General features: G+C 34.4%; 1 protein-coding gene across 1 annotated transcript; it reads left to right on the top strand.

Moving 5' to 3' along the window:
- Positions 1–17,696: 17,696 nt before the first annotated feature.
- LOC104091875 (high-affinity nitrate transporter 2.1-like) lies at positions 17,697–20,400 on the top strand. The gene is made up of 3 exons (XM_009597322.4): positions 17,697–18,600; positions 18,696–18,811; positions 19,524–20,400. Exons 1-3 carry the CDS (start codon positions 17,782–17,784, stop codon positions 20,188–20,190), a joined length of 1,602 nt encoding a protein of 533 aa, XP_009595617.1. The 5' UTR covers positions 17,697–17,781; the 3' UTR covers positions 20,191–20,400.
- Positions 20,401–21,130: the final 730 nt, after the last annotated feature.

The following is a 21,130-nucleotide window of genomic DNA, read 5'->3' as shown; positions in this document are numbered from 1 at the left end:
TGAGACCTAGGCAACCTAGTGCTCTGATACCAACATATCACGACCCGGAATCCCCACCATCGGGACCGTGATGGCGCCTAACATTACACTTGCTAGGCAAGCCAACGTTAGAGATTTATTAGCCAATTCTTTTACATTTCAGTGATTAACAATAAGCAAGCTATCATAAGTCAAAATGAACGTGGAAATATATATAACAACTTCGAATATATGCCATTACTACCCAGAATCCGGAGTCACAATTCACGAACATTCTAAGATTTTACTACAAGTATTTGTCCGAAATAAATGCAACTATTTGCAAAAATAAGGAAACAGTGAAGTATGAGGTATAGAAGGGGACGCCAGGGCCTGCGGACGCCAACTGGTCTACCTTGGGTCTCATAGCAAGTGAATCCTATAGCCAACCTCTCGATCAGCTCGGACCAGCTCCAAAATCTGCACAAGAAGTGCAGAGTATAGTATCAGTACAACCGACCCCATGTACCAGTAAGAGCCGAGCCTAACCTCAACGAAGGAGTGACGAGGCTACGGCGGGGTACTCACAATATAGCCTACGTATAGTATAAATAATTAAAACAGAAAGAGGAAGACATGATAGAGTAAAACAGTAACAGGTAAGAAATAACTACATTTCTCAAAGTAATTCAATAGCGTTCAGATACTACCAATCCTAAAGTGTAAACAAGAATACCGTACAACTAACACAATGGGGAAAAAAAACATAAACACATAAGTTGCTGCGGCGCGCAACCCTATCCCACCGTACATATCACATTCCTTCATTATTTCCTCATAATAGCATAAACAACATAATATAAATAAAAGTGTTGCGGCGTGCAACCCGATCCCACCATATCACAATAATCACAATCACAGTTCACCCTTATTTCACCAAATATTCCACCCTTATTATACCTGTTGTGGCGTGCAACCCGATCCCACCGTATAATATCAATTCATCATTATTCCTCCTCAATATATCACCCTTATTCCGCCTGTTGCGGCGCGCAACCCGATCCCACCATATTAATATCAATTACTCAGTAAGTACAGAAATTTCACAATTCAAATCACATAACCCTTCACAAAGCTTAACTTCAAACTGAAACAATTAGGAAGCTTGTACACTAAGAAAATTCACACAAGTAATACTACTCAGCGAGACCAAATCCAGAATATACCATAAAAGTACCGATAAACCAGCTTAAGCAAATAATAGGAGATAACGAAGCTATGGAACAACTACTACTATTAACAAAGGGAAATGATTTCTAAAAAGCAACAATTAGGCATGAAAATACAAGTAAAGCATGTAACAGATAGGCATGTAATGAGACCATATAAGAGGAACGGGAAAGAAAAAGGCAAAACAGATAAATTGGCGGCGCAAAAGTACTCGTCACCTCACATATATGCCGCTCACATGAATTTCATATAGCAAATAAGTTACGGGTTCCTAATTCCTCAAGTCAAGGTTAAACACAACACTTACCTCGCTCCACAGGCCACTCAATGCTCAATTAGAGCTTTTCCTCTAGAATCCACCTTCAAACCACTCGTATCTAGCCACATTAACTCAATAACATCAAATATTGCTAAAGGAATCAATTACAATACATAAATTTTGATTTTCCAAACTTTCCCCCAAAAAGTGAAAAATCAACCCCGGACCCGCTTGGTCAACACTCGAGATTCGGACCAAAACTCATTCACCCATTCACCCCCGAGCCCGATTATGAAATTAGTTTTGAAATCTGACCTCAATTTGAGGTCTAAATCCTAATTTCCCAAAACTTCCTAATTCTACCCAAACCCCCAATTTCTACCATAAAAATCCTAGATTTTAGGTTGAAAATTCATGAAATGTGATGGGTAATTGAAATAAAGTGGGTTAGGATCACTTAAAAATGTTTTGGGTAAGAAATGGTCTTGGAAAGATCGCCTCTAAGGTTTTAGGTTTTGAAAATGTAACGACCCGGCCATTCGTTTTAAAAGCTGTAGCCTCGTTCCCCTATTTAAGTTTCATTCTGTACTTTATAACTGTTATATGACTTGCCGGGGCAAATTGGTTCGGGTCCGGAGAGATTTTAGAATGAATTGGAATACTTAGTTCCAAAGTTTAAAACTTAAGTTGAAAAGGTTGGATGGATGTCAACCTATGTGTAAATGATCCCGGAATAGAATTTTGATATTCCAATAGCTCCGTATGGTGATTTTGGACTTAGGAGCGTGATCAGAATTTTATTTGAAAGTCTATAATTAAATAAGGCTTGAAATGGCTAAAATAGTAATTTAAGTTTGAAAGTTTGACCGGGGAGTTGACTTTTTGATAACGGGGTCGGAATCCTGTTTTAAAATTTTTTATAGCTCTATTATGTCATTTATGACTTGTATGTAAAATTTAAGGTAAATCGGACTTGATTTGATAGGTTCCGACGTCGTTTGTAGAAATTGAAAGTTTCAAAGTTCATTAGGCTTGAATCTATGTGTGATTCGTATTTTTAGTGATGTTGGATGTGATTTGAAGACTCGACTAAGTTCGTATGATGTATTAGGACTTGTTGGTATATTTGGTTGAGGTCTCAAGGGACCCGGGCGTGTTCCGGATGGTTAACGGATCATTTTTGGCCTTGGTGAGATAGCTGATATCTGCTGCTGCAATTTTTCTGGTTTCTTCTTTCACGTTTGCGAAGAGTGTTCTGAGCTGGTGAGATTTTTCTTCTACGCGTTCGCGTAGGAGAGGACACGAATGCGAAGGGTAGGGCAGTGTGTGCATCGCGAACGCGTGAGTGGCGTCGCGTTCGCGAAAGAGAGTGAGGCAGCTAGGAACCCCAGTCTTTTGTTCTACACGTTTGCGAGGTAAGGGACGCGTTCGCGAAGGTCTGAGTTTGCAAAGCTTCACGTTCGTGAAGCATAGGTCGCGTTCACGAAGAGGAAAGTTGGGCAGCACATTTTTATGCTTCGCGAACACGAGGCAAGGGTCGCGTTCGCGAAGAGGAAAGTTGGGCAGCACATTTTTGTGCTTCGCGAACACGAGGCAAGGGTCGCGTTCGCGAAGAAGGAACCACTGGACAGAATGATCAGATTCGAGTCGATCGGAGTCTGAAAATCGAGAAAAAGGCATACTACTTGATTAAATTGGAGCAAGTCGAGGTAAGTGACTTGTCTAACCTTGTGTGGGGGAAATCCCCCTAGGATTGGTATTAATGTGATAATTGCAATGTGTTGAAAGTCGTGTACACGAGGTGACGAGTGTGTACACGGGCTAAATGTGGAAGATTATATCTTTAAATTGTGTAGAGCACTAGTGTATATTAATTAAATTATTTTATTCTGTTATATTCATCATCATTAATATATTTTCGTATTTTAAATTTGTTTGACTTGTTCTGGCTAAGTGTTTTACCTGTTTAGTTGAAACTCTATTTTCTTTTGTTCTTTGCATTACTTGAATGATGAATTTCTAAATTTAAATATTATTAAAAATGAAGTATTTTACATTTAAAAATTTGATATTTAGACAAGGTGTTAAATTTGTGAAATATTATCTTTGCTGAATATTTTATGAGATTTTCGTACTCATTGTGATGGAGCCGCGAGCTCTTTATTATGAAAAATATTATTGTTGATTTATTTTGGCATGAGCCGTGAGCTCTTTATTGTGGAAAAATATTGTTATTATTTTATTTTGGCAAGTTAAAATATTTGGGCACTTGAGGTGCAAATTGTGATATATTGTGATATTGATACGCATGCGGTAGTATAAGGTCTGGGTGTTGAAACGCATGCGGTGAGATAAGGGTGGCTAGTAGGGGAACTAATAGAAGTCACGCGGTATGATAAGAGTGGCTAAAACGCGGGATGCTATTTCGAAAAAAATATTTTCTTTAAAATAAATTATGAATGCTCACGCGGTGATATAAGAAAATGAGATATTGTGAATTTATTTATGATTTGGGACTACGAGGCGTTACCTCGGGAGTGCCCTTGTTGATATTGATTTATGGCCGCAGTTGCCTTTGATTATTGTTGTGATTTTTTTAGTTGAAAAGAAATTCTGTATTGTTTCCACGAGGTATTATTTGCCATTATTTTGTGTACTTAAATGATGACATACTACTTGATTCATTTCCATTGTCATTTTATTTTATTATATTGTTAAATATTTTACCATGCCATTATTATTTTCCAGTAGGACCTGACCTGACTTCGTCACTACTCTACCGAGGTTAGGCTTGGCACTTACTGGATACCGTTGTGGTATACTCATACTACGCTTCTGCACATCTTTTTGTGCAGATTCAGATACTTTTTACCAGCACAGATATCAGTGAGTTACCTGTGCACGGAGATTTCGAGGTATATCTGCCAGCGTCCGCAGACTCCGGAGTCCTCTTCTATCATTATTATGTTACTTCCTTATTTTGCTTTAGACCTTGATATATAGAGACATTGAGGATAAATTTTTAGAAGCTTGTGACTTATTGCTACCGAGTTTTGGGAGTTGTAATTAAGTGAATTGCATATTTATTTATGTTATATTTCTATTATTATTCCGCATTGATAGGCTTACCTAGGTGCCATCACGACATCTTACAGAGAGAATTTGGGGTCGTGACAGAAAATTTGGAAAATGAACCAAAATCCCGTCCAAAAATTATTTTGATCAGTTGCAGGTGTCGCATTTGCGACCTGGGGTTCGCAAATGCGAGCCCCGCAAATACAAAAAATATATCGCAAATGCGAAGGTCTCTCCATTCCTGCTATCTTTGCAAATGCGAGCGTGACCCTTTCGCAAATGCGATCACTGCCTCCCTCCTTCCCAGTTCGCAAATGCGAGAAAAAGCTCGCAAATGCGGAACCTGCAGGGGTCGCAATTGCGATGCCTGATCTCGCAAATGCGAGATCAGAGGGCTGCACCATATATTGCAACACCAGCTATATTCTATGTCCAAGTTTTACTTCGTAGCCTATCCGAAACTCACCCGAGCCCTCAGGTGTGATGACCCAAAATGTCATCTTTAAATGTAATGATTAATTATGTGATCTAAGACCTCAAAAATTACTATTTATCATTACTCGACTTGCGTGCGCAGTCCGTTAAATTTTTCAGAAAGTTTTTATGTGAAAATGGATTAAAATATGAATTAGAGCTTTAAAACTCAACTGAGTTGACTATGGTTAAAGTTTTTAGCAAATGGACTCGGATCAGTAATTGGACAGTTTCGGTAGGTCCGTATCGTGAATTGAGACTTGGGCGTATGCCCGAAATCAAATTTCGAGGTCCCTAGACCGAGATATAAAATTTGGATGAAAAATTAAAAGTTTAAGTTTAAATAGTGACCGGATGTCAAATTATGTGCAAACGACCCTAGAATAGAATTTTGATAATTTCAACAGCTCTGTATGGTGATTTTGGACTTAGGAGCATGATCGGAATTTTATTTGGAAGTCCGTAGTAGAATTAGGCTTGAAATGCCAAAAGTTGAATTTTTGGGAAGTTTGACCGGGGTGTTGACTTTTTGATATCGAGGTCGGAATTTGATTCTGAAAATTGAAATAGGTCTGTTATGTCATTTATGGCTTGTGTGCAAAATTTGAAGTCATTCCGAATTGATTTGATGTGTTTCGGCACAAGATATAAAATTTGAAAGTTCAAAGTTCATAGATTTGGATTTGAGGTGCGATTTGTCGTTTTGATGTTGTTTGATGTGGTTTGAAGCCTCGAATAAGTTCGTATTCTATTTTGTGACATGTTGTTATAATTGGTTAAGGTCCCGAGGGTCTCGGGTGGATTTTGGAAGGTAAACGGAATAGATTTCGAACAAAGAAGGCTGCTGGAAATTTCTGCAACGTGGAGCCAACTTTGGAAGCTTATATCTCGCAATTCATAAGGAATCAGAAAATTTTCAAAACATGAAAATTGTAGTCGTTTACTTGTAGTTTCTAGAAAGTTAAAACAATTCATTATTTGGATATTTGTACAGAAAGTTATGATGGAGTGAATGAGGGCTGGTAGAGCAGTTTCACCAGAAATTTTGCCAGAAATTTCTTATGCGTGGAGCCAACTTTGGAAGCTTATATCTCGCAATTCATAAGGAATCAGAAACTTTTCTAAACATGAAAATTGTAGTCGTTTGATTCTAATTTCCAGAAAGTTAAACCATTCATCATTTGGACCTTTGTACATAAAGTTATGATCGATTGAAACAAGGATGGTAGAGCAATTTCTGGTGGACGTTTAGTGACGGAAAATGGACTTTTAGTGACGGATGGGCAGAAACTTAAGGACCAAAAAAGGTCATTTCCTTCATTTCGTTTTGGATTTTTGGAGCACGGTTCTTGGACGATATTTTGGCAATTTTTACGGAAAAATATTGGGGTAAGTATTCTTTATCCTATATTGATTATATTTCATGATTCCATACTCATTTACATCATGAATCCGTGAATTTATGGAAGAAAAATCTTGATTTTGCAAAATCTTCCAAAAACAAAAATTTAAGATTTGGAGGTCGAGTTGTTATCGGAATTTGGTAAAAATGGTATAGGTGGACTCGTAATTGAATGGGTTGTCGAATTTTGTAAGTTTCGCCGGATTTCGAGAAGTGGGCCCCATGGGAAAATTTTGAACTAATTTCGGATTTTTTGAAAATTGAAATATTGGGAACTTGAGATGCAAATTGTGATATATTGTGATATTGATACGCATGCGGTGGTATAAGGTTTGGGTATTGAAACGCATGCGGTGAGATAAGGGTGGTTTGATACGCGTGACTAGTATGGGTGACTACTAGAAGTCATGCGGTGTGAAAAGGGTGGCTAAAATGCGGGATGCTATTTCGGAAAAAATATTTTCTTTAAATAAATTATAAAGGCTCCCACGGTGATATAAGAAAATGAGATATTGTAAATTTATTTATGATTTGGGACTACGAGGCGGTACCTCAGTAGTGCCCTTGTTGATATTGATTTATGGCCATAGTTGCCTTTAATTAATTGTTGTAATTTTCATAAAGTTGAAAGGAAATTCTGTTTTGATTGCACGAGATATTATTTACAATTATTTGGTGTCATTAAATGTAACATATTATTTGATTCATTTTCATAGTCATTTTATCTTATTAAATTGTTTAAACATTTTTTCATGTCATTATCTATTCTCCAGTAGGGCCTAACCTGACCTCGTCACTACTCTACTGAGGTTAGGCTTTGGCACTTACTGGGTACCGTTGTGGTGTGCTCATACTACGCTTCTGCACATCTTTTTGTGCAGATCCAGGTACATCTTACCAGTCTAGACGTCAGTGAAGTTACCTGCGCATGGAGATTTCGAGGTATATCTGCCAGCGTCCGCAGACTCCGGAGTCCCCTTCTATCATTTTGTGTTGCTTCCTTTTCTTTTCTTTTTTTTAGACCTTGATGCGTAGAAATATTGAGAATAAATTTTAGAAGCTTGTGACTTATTTCTACCGAATTTTGGGAGTTGTAATTATTTGAATTGTAGTTTATTTATTTCAAATATTTATGATTATTCCGCATTGTTAGGCTTACCTAGTCTTAGAGACTAGGTGTCATCACGACCTCCTACGGAGGGAATTTAGGGTCGCGACATCAGGGATCCAAACCAAACACACACACAAGTCTAAAAACATCATATGAACTTGCTCGCGTGATCAAATCGCCAAAATAACACCTAGAACTACGAATTGAACACCAAATCGAATGAAATTTTCAAGAAAACTTTAAAATTTTTATTTTCACAACCGGACGTCCGAATCACGTCAAATCAACTCCGTTTTTATTAAATTTCACAGACAAGTCATAAATATGGTATTGGACCTATACCGGGTTCTGGAACCAAAATACGGACCCGTTATCTAAAAAGTCAAACTTTGGTCAAGCACTTCAATTTCATTAAGCTTTCAACTTTCAAATACTGACATAGTCCGATATCTCGGGCTAGGGACTTCCGATTTCTACGCTCAAGTCCCAAATCACGATACAGACCCACCGAGACCGTCAGAGTACGAATTCGGGTCCGTTTACCAAAAATATTGACCGAAACCAACTCAAATGACGTTTTTAGGCAAAGTTTCTTATTTTTATCAGTTTTTAGCATAAAAGCTTTCCGAAAAGACGTCCGGACTGCACACACAAATCGAGAAAGGCTTAAAAATGACTTTTAAAGGTTTCGGATCACAGAATTAGATTTAAATCATAAAATGACCTATCGGGTCATCACAAGTATATGGTAGCTTTATTCTATATTTGACTATGTTAGTCAAATACAAATATATATATATATATATATATATATATATATATATATATATATATATATATATACCGAATTTGAATTAAAAGATAATTTTAAATTTATAGATACAGTTTTAAAATTCAATTAAAAATAAAAATTTATCTTTTTTTTATCATGTTATCATACTTAATTCGGTTAATGATCATATGCAATTATGTTAGGAACTTTTGTTATCTTTTTTAATTATTTAAATAATATTTCTCCTCTAGCAAAAAAATAAAAACGACTCCATATAACTATAAAACTCTTTCACATTTAAAACCATATAATTATAGTTCTTTAAAATACGGTAGCTAGATTTGAATAAAGCGAATTTCTTTTAAAATAAATGTAATATATAGGGTACACGTCTATATGTTTATCCAAATAATAAAAAATAGTTTAAAATCGAATAAAAGTTTACTTACATATATAATGAAGTAAACATACATGCTGGAGAAAGAAACATCACAAAAATCAGTCAATATTAAAAACAATTTGTTTTTTACTTTTCTTTTTGAAGAATATTTATTTGAAGAGTCAATTTGTATAAATGGACATCAAACAAATAACAAAACTTTGACTATACAATTGCTATCATTAATTTCAATTTAGCACATTCTAGGAATTGAAGGGTATAAGCTAAAACCCCTTCATTTAGCTGCAGTTAAGCCAATATTGCAATGGTATAACATTATTTTCGTTGAAGAATATTAGTTTTGAATCATTAGATTATGTGAAATATTTTTTTTTTCTCGAACTCAACAAGAGAGATATTGGTTTCTAATTGATAGTTTCTATAGCGATATTCAAGTGTAACCAAGAGTATATCTTTTTTGAAAAAATTGGTATGACGTGATTTGTTTTTAAATTTAAACAAATTATTTCGAAAAAACTCTTTACTTTTTTCTACTTCAAAGATAATAAAAAGATAAGATATTTTTGAACATTAGTAGAGAGTTTTTAAAATTATTATAATAGAAGTCATATCATGGATAAATTCAAAAAATCAAAATTTTATGGAATATTTACATAAATATCCAGCGAGATTTATTGTTTACTTTTCATAGCTAATATAAATAGATGATATACCGACAACACACGATTATACACATATTATATATGGATTATATATAAAGTACACATCCTTTAATTTTTTAATTTAAGTGATCGGGTGCCTATTTAGGTCGATTACATAAAGTCAAAAACAAAATATGAAAGAATTTCAACCAAAGACTAAAAATATAAATAAAGTTCTTATGTAGATAATTTTTATTAAAACTCATCCTTTTATAGTGAAATAAATTAATTTTTTATAACAAAAGAAAGAATGACATAAAAAATAAGATAGAAGAAAATAAATATTGAAAACAATGTATGAAAGATCTTAAAAACAGAAATAAGAGATGACAACGAATTTCTTCTTATGTTTCATCTTTGTTGAATATAAATAAATTAGAAGCTAATCTCATCGATTTCAAATCTTTCTTTCCAACTCAAATACATAGATTATAAGATAAGGATATGTTAGAATTTTTTTTTTATTTACATTGTGTGTCGTTTTTAAAAAATCACTATTACTAATAAACTGATATGATATTCAAATTTTAGTTTAAATGCAATTTGAGTAGTTTGCATTGAGGTTAAGCCAAGTATGGTGTCGAAAAATAAACTTCTTGGCAATTTAAAGACAATATATGCAATGTTATAATAACAATCAACTAATTTAACATTTAATGATTCAAAGAACAAATTTTTTGTATATATAGGGTATTAAAAATTCAAAATCTGCGGCTAGAGATATCGATAAACTTAAAATGGAGTCATACTGAAATAAAGTTTTTCCGGCTAAAGAATCTTTTAAATTTTTAGATAGCCGATTAAAGTGAATTTTAAATTAAGGATAATATCTTCACTTGCATCATTATAAAGATAATAATTATTGAAATATATATAAAGTTTTAGAAATTGGAATTTCAAAATAGAAATATTTTTTGAAAGATAATATCATACTAAATAAGAGTTCAAGTCGTAGTAAAAGAGTCACGTCGTAACCAAAGAATAGTTTATATTGTGTCAACCTTTGTGCTTTTCCATAAATATGAGTTATTATTCGCTTTGTGGCTATTTTTGGGTTCCAATGATACCAATGAGAATAGTGCAAAAATTAAATTATCACTACGAGATTTGAGAAAATGTTTGTCTTTTTTCATGTAGTATTTCTTAATTAATATCTAACGATTATCTATAATTATTTAGAAGGCTTAAATTTTAAGGTTATTTACATATAATTCAAATAACTCAGATATTTAACATGGTTAATGTCAAATATCAAAATGGTATCATACTAGAAAAAATAATTCACTGTCTAAAGAAATTTTTAAATTTTTAGATAGCCAACTAAAATAAGTTTTGAATTAAGGATAATATTTTTCACTTATATTATTATAAAAATAATTATTATTGAAAAATAAAGTTTTAGAAACCGAATTGTTTTAAAAAAATATATATTTTAAGAGATATCAACACACAAAATAAGAGTTCAAGTAGTAGTAAAAGAGTCATTCATAGTCTCAATATTTGATTATTTTGCCATAAATATGAGTTATTATTTTGTTTCCTGACTATTTTTAGGATCCAATGACACCGGCGAGAATGGTATCAAAAAAGAATAATAGAAGAAATAGTTAATTTTTTTCATATAGTGTTTATTATTAATATCCGATGATTATCTATATTTATTGAGAAAGTTTAAATTTTAAGATTATTTACATATAATTCAAATAACTTAAATATTTGACATGATTAGTGTCCGTGCATCCGCGCGGGTACTAATACTGTTTTGTTTGAAAACCATTTAATAGTCCATTTTAAGACACCAAAATAAACACAAATGTTTGGGTTACAATTACCCGGATAGAGTAGTTCACATCGAAAAATTCGATAGCCAAAAAGCCATTAATCGAATCGTAATATAGAAAATTCAAAATCACTTAGTCACTGGTATAATTTGTGGGTTTCACCCTATATCATTTAGGTTGTCCTTTTCATTTTCATTTACATTATTATTCACGGGGTATTCCCACACTAATATTAATTACAAAAAGAAGGAAATAACCTATTAGTGACCATGTTTAAGGACACGTTTAAATGTGTTAACTTACAGGAATAATTGATATTGTTAAGAGAACATTATGTTCCATGGGCTTTCTGCACCAGCCAAGCCTGCATTTGCAGACATTAAGGTTTCGAGGAGGCTATTGGGCTATTGGTTCATTTGGAAGTGAAGAATTAACCCAAATAGCCGTCCACTCAATCGTTTAAATTAAAAATAGCAGGAGAATATATACATATAATATATGTATAACTGTAAATAATCAATATTTAATTTATGTATACCAGCTAAAAAAGAATAAACAGTGATCCGATCGGTTATTTGTGTAAAGATACCTAGTACTTTGGGTATCGCTTGGTTCATGCGTAGTTACTAGAGAGAAGTTAGCTTAATTGAGTCGTCTTCTCAATCTTCTGTACAGGTGGGTATATTTTAAATATATAGGAGCGAATCAAGGTCGTTGGGTTTTTTAAAAGATACAAGTGAGTTTATTTAATACCAGGGGCAGTTCAATACATATGGAGGTCTAAAGCAAAATTTTAATGAGGGGCCTTTTTTTATATAAAAGAAAAAATTCATATATAATTTCATTTAAATTCTGTATTTCTAGTTTTTCATATGCAAAGTTATTAATAATTTTATCTAATCCATTTTATACAAATAATATACGTGGCTGATTAAGAAAATACCACATGGCGAAGTTAAAGTAAAAAAAACTGACCAGGTTAGTTCCGTTAGATATAGGGGTAAGTTTGAGCCCAAAAATAAAAATTAAGGGCATTTGCAGACCAAAAGGTTAACGGATGGTATTTTTGAGCCATTTTCAATACGATAGGGGTATTGTTGGCCATTCTGTGAGATATAGGGGTAAGTTTGAGCCCAAAAACAAACGTTAGGGATATTTGCGGATCAAAATATTAACGAAGGATATTTTTAAATCATTTCCAATACGTTCGAGGTATTGTTGGTCATTTTCCGTTTTTAATATGCAATATGAATATGAGGGACCATAATACCATAGAGAAGGAGTGAAAACTGAATATCAAGAATTTGCATTGGTCCAAGAGTTTAATAAATTAAAGAACTATCTGACAGAAAAGATAAAAGCCTTCGTCCAAACATTGTTGGTTTCCAGATAGTTGGAAAGCACCAATCGCATTGTTTTCATATGCCCGTGGCATATGCTGCGAAGAAAATTTCAACTTCGCAAAGTGGTAGCTAACAAGTGAAAAATACAATGTTAAACCCATATATAAACAAATCTATACATTTTTTTGCTGGAAATATTAAACGCATAATTAGAAAATTTAGGTGTCTAAACACTTAATTTTTTCTAATATGAGAAAACAAAATGAAGATTTTTTTTTTCTTCAAAAAATTAGGCAACCGGCATGTCGCTTATACTTCTAAAAACAAACAAAATAAGAAGAACGATATTGTCAAAGTAACTACTCCTATAAAAACCTTTTAGGACATTTGAAAGAGTAAAATACGAAAAAATAAATTTAGACAAAGAAACAAAAAATTGACCATAGTCTATGATTAAAACAGCAAGATGGAGACAGACGTTTAAAAAGGTTAATTAATTGCAACTAGTTGTGTATGCGTGGGGTTGGGGTGGAAATTGACCCAGAAGTTAGAAAGCGATGACGATACGATGCTAGGTTTGTTTAATCTTAATTTTGGTTTCTAATCATCTTGTAATGTATAGTTAAAAAGAAGGCGTCCTAATTACAAGTTGACCAAAGCAGCATAATGACTAGAGGGTTTAAATGATCTATTCAATCGGTGTAAAGAATCTTTTACTCTATTAAGTTACCTTTTTCTATGTAGTATGTTTATGTCTTACTTTCAAGATTAAAAATTTCGTTTTTTTAATAAAGCTTATCTATATAGATATTTTTTGGGTGACCTAATAATATAAAACTGACGGTATATATAACTTATCTTAAATTGATATAAAATTTATTTAATTATCAATATTTATAGTTAATCCTTATTGAATTATCCATTAATGCTTATCATGGAGTTGTATTTATTGTTATCCTATAGTAATAAAATTGATTGTGTAAATCTTACCTCATGGGTGCATAAAACTTAACCTACTACGTATTAAAAACAATAAAACAGTAAGAAATTACTTAAACTTTTTAAACGTTCACGTCAAGTATCTTTACTACACAGACTGACATCATATATACTTGATTATACACCTAGACTGAGGTGTTCAAATCGAATCGAAAAATCACACCAAATCAATTAAAAACTCCTATTAGGTTTGATTTGATTTGGTTTGATGTTGAGTAAAAAAATTCAAACCAGACCGACATATAAATATATAATTTTTATAAGACTTTATAAAGATTTTTTTAAAGAAAATGTCTAGAAATATTTGGGATCCTCTTATGAGATGTAATATTTAATATAACTATGAAGCACATCCATTTTTATTTACTTTAAATAATTGGTTGTATCATCACGTACTTATCAAGTGTTATTGAAATGCATCAATTTCTTTGTTCTTCCATATTCATATTTCAAGATCTATTAAATTCTTATATCATTTTTGAATTTGAAATGGTATTTCAATAATTTAAAATTAAATAGAATATATCGTTATTTAGGTATCATATTGATTTTTATGTTTAATTATTAAATTCGGTTAACCTTACTTTAAATTAAAATTTGCGTATTGTTAACTTGACATATTGAGATATGTAAATAAGGGCAAATTTTGAAAAAATATTTTTTTTTGATTATGTAAACGGCAAAGGGCCAAATATACCCTTGTACTATGAAAAAATATTTAAATATACCCTTAGTTATACTTTGGGTTTAAATTATCCTTGTCGTAATACTATTGGTCCAAATATACCATTCTTCTGTTAAGTTTGTCCAAGGTGGACATCCAATCCAACGTGACACTGATATTTGATGAGGTGGATGCCACATGGCTATCACGACCCAAAACTCAGTCTGTCGTGATAGCGCCTAACGTGGTACTAGGCAAGCCGACACCTCAAAATATTTTCAACACTTTTAAGTAAACAATGAAATAACACAGGTTTGAATAATTAAAGTTCTCATAAACTGGATAAGAAGTCAAAACTTAATACGGAAGTTCCCAAAACCAGGGTGTCACTAAGTACATGAGCGTCTATACAACACAAGTTTGAAGGTACTGTCTATGAAAAACTGAAACTAAATACATAAAGCTAAAAAATATGGGAGGAGTCAAGGTTTACGAATGCCAGGCAGCTAACTTGAAATCTATGAAATGGTTAAGCAGCTCAGATAATCAACACTCACCGTGTTCGAAAATACCTGGATCTGCACACGAAGTGCAGGGTGTAGCGTGAGTACAACCAACTCAGTAAGTAACAAGACTAGCTATTGGATTAGAAGTAGTGACGAGCTTCACGGATACAGTTCAATTTCAGAAAATATAATACAGAAACATAGGCATGCTTTCAAGTTCGACAGATAAAGCTAAAACAAATAATTCATGCCAAGCTCAATTGAAACAGGATATAGTATCTCTCAAAAATTTTATGACAGTGATATATGCCAGCTGAAGTACAATAGTAATGAAATCAAGTGCAGATGCTGAGAGTGACAATCACTCAGTCCTCTCATTCACTCTAACCTCACAGTCACTCATTCCTCACTATATCTCATTTCTCTCAGACACTCGGCACTCGCAATCGCACTCAGTAGGTACCTGCGCTCATTAGGGGTGTACATACTCCGGAGGAGCTCCTTCAACCCAATCGCTATAACAAGCTAATCATGGCATAATTCAATAAAATATGTTGCGGCGTGCAGCCCGGTTCCATAAATATCCTCACAATCAGGACCTCGACCTCACTTAGTCATCAATCTCTCCAGTCTCTCGGGCTCTCAATAATCATAATAATCAGCCCAAAGCAACGATAATATAATGTATCAATAAAGAACAATTGAGACTGAGATATAGTATGCAGTAAAACTGTAACTGAGTACAAAACAGTAACTTAGCAGATAATTCAACATGTAACACGACCTCCGTGGGTCCCTATAGTGCCAACACATAGCCTAAACATGATTTCTAACATGATTTACAGTTCAATTTTTATAACACATGGAAAACATACGGATAACAACAAATTATTTAACTGTACAGTTCCATTGAATTGACCAAGTCACAATTTCTACGGAGCACGCCTACACGCCCGTCACCTAGCATGTGCGTCACCTCAAATCCAATCACATGACACATAATACAGGGTTTTATACCCTCAAAACCAAATTTAGAACTGTTACTTAACTCAATCTGTGCAAATTCCTACTCCAATACGCCCTTGCCTTGCGAATCGGCCTCCAAATGCCCCGAATCTAGGCACAAACAGTTCGATACAATCAACACGAGCTAAAGAATCAATTCCACAAGAAAATACTAACTTATTAATCAAAAGCCAGAAGTCGACTCAAAAGCCGGCCCCCGGGCTCACGTCTCAAAATCCGATAAAAGTCATAAAATCAGAAAGCCCATTCAACCACGAGTCCAACAATAATAATTTTACCAAAATCCGACACCAAATCGTCACTCAAATCCCCAAATTAAACTCTCCCTAGCCTCAAACTCCCAAATTACACCTCAAAACCACACAATTTAGGTGGAAAAATCAATGGGAAAACATAATTATTGAATGAATTTAACCACAAATGACTTACCTCAAGAACCCCCTCGAATTTAACCACAAATCCTATGAAATATCGCCCAATCCCAGCTTGAAATGTTCAAAATGAAGAAAAATCGCGAACCCTTGAATTAATATGCATTGCCAGTGGCTCCGTTTCTGCAGTTCATTTAGCCGCTTATGCTGTAAGGGATCCACACCTGCGGGCTTACACTCAACCCCGACCTACCGCTTCTGCGGGCAAGGTCTCGCACTTGCGAAACCGCACCTGCGGCCCCGCATCCGCTTCTACGCGCCCACACCAAGACCAAATTTCGCACCTGCGACCACAATCCCGCTTCTGCGGACTGGAAGGTGCGCTCCTCCTTCCGCACCTGTGGCCAAAACCCTCGCAGGTGCGATCACACGAGAAGGTTCCTAGTTCAGCAACACACTAAATCTTTTTTTCGATTCGTTAACCATCTGAAATCAACCCGAGACCCCCGGGACCTCAACCAAACACACCAACAAGTCCTAAAATACGATATAAACTTAGTCGAGCCCCCAAATCACATCAAACAACATCAAAAATACGAATCGCATCCCAATTCAAGCCTAATGAAAACTAAGGAATTTCAATTTTTACAAACGATGTCGAAACATATCAAATCACGTCCGATTGACCTTAAATTTTGCACACAAGTCACAAGTGATACCACGGACCTACTCCAACTCCCGGAACCCAAATCCGAGCTCGGTATCCACAAAGTCCACTCTCGGTCAAACTTCCAATTTCTAACTTTCGCCATTTCAAGCCTAATTCTATTACGGACCTTCAAATCACAATCCGGACATGTTCCTAAGTCTAAAATCACCCAGCAGAGCTAACAGAACCATCAAATCTCCATTCCGAAGTCGTCTACACATAAGTCCACATCCGGTCAACCTTTTTAACTTAAGTTTTCATCCTTGAGACTAAGTGTCTCAATTCATTCCGAAATCTCTCCGGTCCTGAACCAACTACCCCGTCAAGTCACATAACAACTGTAAAGCATAAAAATGAGCAGTAAATGGGAAAACGGGGCTACAACTCTTCACTCTAGAAACGATCGACCGGGTCGTTACAATGGCATACCACCTCAGCACCCCTAATCCATATATAAAAGATTAAAATTTAAAATACAATATTTTTTATGATAGCGGTAATAGTGGCAATAGTGGTGGAGGGGAAGGAAATTTAGTGGTGGAAAACAAAATAGAAGGGAGGGTTAAAATGGGTTAGGGCGCTGAGGCAAGTCATGTGGCATCCACCTTATCAAATGTCAGTACCACGCAGGATTGCTTAACGGAAAAGGGGTATATTTGAACCAATAGTATAACGACATTGATATATATGGACTCAAAGTATAACGAGGGATACATTTAAATCTTTTCTGATAGTACAGGGGTATATTTAGTCCTTTTCCGTTAGGTAAAAGGACACTTGTTATGAACCAAAATAAAGAAGCCAAAAAGTCTTGTTATGGATCCGAAGGCATAGTAATTTTTATATATTAGGGAAAACCACCAATACTTTACAAGGACAGTTAATAGTATAGTTTCTGGATATCCTTTATAGGAATGCGTAACCTTCCACATTCACAAGGTTATAAAATCAAAGGAACATGCCCAACAAAAAACAATCTCACAATTCACTAAATTAAGCAATGGCTGATCAAAATAGTACTGGTTCTCCTGGAAGTTCCATGCATGGCGTTACCGGCAAAGAGCAAACTTTTGCCTTCTCAGTTAAATCCGATCCCAAAATCCCCACAGACACAACAGCAAAATTCGCTTTACCAGTTGATTCAGAACACAAAGCTAAAGTCTTCAAAATCTTCTCTTTCGCAAAACCCCATATGACAACTTTCCACCTTTCTTGGACTTCATTTTTCACTTGTTTTATCTCCACTTTTGCTGCTGCTCCACTTGTCCCTATTATTCGTGACAACCTTAACCTTAAAAAAAGCGACATAGGAAATGCTGGAATTGCTTCTGTTTCTGGTAGCATTTTTTCTAGGCTTGTTATGGGTGCAGTTTGTGACTTGTTAGGTCCGCGCTACGGTTGTGCTTTTCTTATGATGCTAACTGCTCCCACTGTATTTTGCATGTCGTTTGTATCGTCCGCTGGTGGTTACGTTGTTGTTAGGTTTATGATTGGATTTTCTTTGGCTACGTTTGTTTCGTGCCAATATTGGATGAGTACTATGTTTAATAGTAAAATTATTGGACTTGTTAATGGTACTGCTGCAGGGTGGGGAAATATGGGTGGTGGGGTGACTCAATTGCTTATGCCGTTACTTTATGAGTTAATCCGCCGTGCCGGAGCAACTCCGTTCACGGCGTGGCGGATTGCGTTTTTTGTTCCGGGATGGTTGCAGGTGATCATGGGTTTATTAGTTTTGGGACTAGGTCAAGATTTGCCTGATGGAAATCTTGGTACTTTACAAAAGAAAGGAGACGTTCCAAAAGACAAATTTTCTAAGGTTACATTAACTTCAATTTTACACCAAAAAAGGTGGAAATGATTAATTTTCTGACTGTTTCTTTTATGGTTGAATCTTTTTTTCTTACTGATCAGGTGCTTTGGTATGCTGTGACAAACTACAGAACATGGATTTTTGTACTTCTATATGGCATGTCACTAGGTGTGGAATTAACCACTGATAATGTGATTGCAGAATACTTCTTTGACAGGTTAGATTCTGTTAATTAAAATGATCCTATCTTTCTTCCCCCTTTACTACTCAACTCTCTAACTTGGTAATATATATACAGTCAAATTTCTCTATATCAGTCTCGTTTGTTCCGATATTTTCTAGCTACTATAGTAAAGTTGTTATAGAAAACATACATTATAACATAACATGAAAAGTTGATTCCAAAGAAAATTTAACCATTACAGTGAAGTGTTGTTATAGAGATAACTGTTAAAGAGAGGTCTGATTGTATATGTAAAAACAATTCAGACATTAAATTTTGTGCATCAACAGTCAAAGCGGATCCAAAATTTAAACTCAATGTGGGTTATTAATCTTGCACTAAACTCATTTATTACCTATTAAACTTATAGGTTTAATTAGATTTTACACTAATTGAGATTTTAGTAAATTTTCACATAGATATTTATATTTTTTGTCGAAAGGTCTGGCTGAACTCATAGCGAAAAGGCTACATCCAACTCTGTCCACAATTAATAGATTGTTTATGTTGTGTTTTTAAGTTAGTCTTATAGTAATAAGTAACTTTTCATAATAAGACAGTGCTCAGAAAAGCAAGATGATAAATTGATAATAATGCAACAAATTTCATAATTTAAATCCTTACAATAGATAACAAAGCCAACGAAAATAAAATCGCATGAATTGTATCACCTAATATTTTTTTCATTTTTTGGTTTAATATTAAGGTTTAACCTAAAGCTTAGGACGGCCGGCACAATTGCTGCAACATTTGGCATGGCAAACTTAGTAGCTCGACCATTAGGAGGCCTAATGTCAGACATAGCAGCAAAGAGATTCGGAATGAGAGGCCGTCTTTGGAATCTATGGATCCTCCAAACATTTGGAGGAGTTTTCTGTATTCTTTTGGGCAAATCCAACAAACTTTCAATTTCAATCTTATCAATGATACTTTTCTCAATTGGTGCACAAGCAGCTGCTGGTGCAACATTTGGTATTATTCCCTTTATTTCAAGACGTTCTCTTGGTATTATCTCTGGATTAACTGGAGCTGGAGGAAATTTCGGTTCAGGATTGACACAACTTTTGTTTTTTACTCGAGCTAATTATTCAACTTCTACTGGATTGTCATTTATGGGAGTAATGATTGTGGTATGTACACTTCCTGTTACGTTAGTACATTTTCCACAGTGGGGGAGTATGTTTTTACCCCCTAGTAAAAATGTTGGGAAATTTAGTGAAGAGTATTATTATGGTTTGGAGTGGAATGAGGAGGAGAAGTTAAAAGGGTTGCATGAGGGAAGCTTGAAATTTGCGAAGAATAGTCGGTCGGAAAGAGGCCGGCGGGTGGTTTCTGTAACATCTCCGCCGGATGCTACACCACCTACTGTATAAACTTTATACTCGTACTATATTTTACATGCTTTGCAATATAAACTTGGCTGAAATGTGTATTCAATTTCTATTCCATAAGTTCTGCAATGAAACAAATAAGAAAATGAATTTAAGTTATATACATTAATAGTTTGTAACAAGTTATGCACTATGTTTCATGTTACAATACAAGATTTGCTATGAAAATTATACAATGTTGTTATATGTCAATTTAATTTTGTTGGTGTGATATACTTCGTTTATAACACTTAAATCACTAAAAGATAATAAAGATAACAAATGAATGTAGAAAATTCGTGCAAAGATTATTAAAGTGACAATATGTCAATATGTATTAATTAATCATGATTTAGTGATAAACATATATGTGAAGACATGTGTGACATATTCATTGGATTGATGTAAATACCGCGTGCAAGCCTTGTTTGTTATGGTCTATAATAAATGTTAGGATAGGAGTATATACTATGGACAATGGGCCGGGTTGGTATATTTTTTCCAGGCCGATAGGCCTACACCTTAGCAGGCCTCATTATAGTGGGCTGTGAGCGAGGTCATAATGGATCTGGGCTAGTACGACCTTTCACAACCCCAGCCCAAGAACTTGCCAGAGTTATCTTGTAACAATCCCATTCTTCAACTCAAAAATTGAGAATTAAATAATGTACATTATATTGTATTTTTTCTAGTTTAAGGTCTATGACACAAACAAAGCTCTTTGTCATATTATCCAACCTTTTAACGAAATTAACTTAATTAATATTTAAACCGATGGACTTAATTAATGCATATAAACTATTTAGAAATTGAAAAATTAATGTAAGTTCGAATAATTGATACTGAAACTGACATTATTATTAGTAACTTTGATGATTTTTTGTTAAAAAATGCTGCTATCATTTAAAAGAGTAGGATTTTTCTCTTGAAACTGATCTAATGG

The sequence above is a fragment of the Nicotiana tomentosiformis genome, chromosome 2 (genome assembly GCF_000390325.3).
Source record: "Nicotiana tomentosiformis chromosome 2, ASM39032v3, whole genome shotgun sequence".
In the NCBI taxonomy this organism is placed as follows: Eukaryota; Viridiplantae; Streptophyta; class Magnoliopsida; order Solanales; family Solanaceae; genus Nicotiana; species Nicotiana tomentosiformis.
Note: the sequence above shows the minus strand (reverse complement) of the source record. Positions and strands in the feature narration are given on the sequence as shown.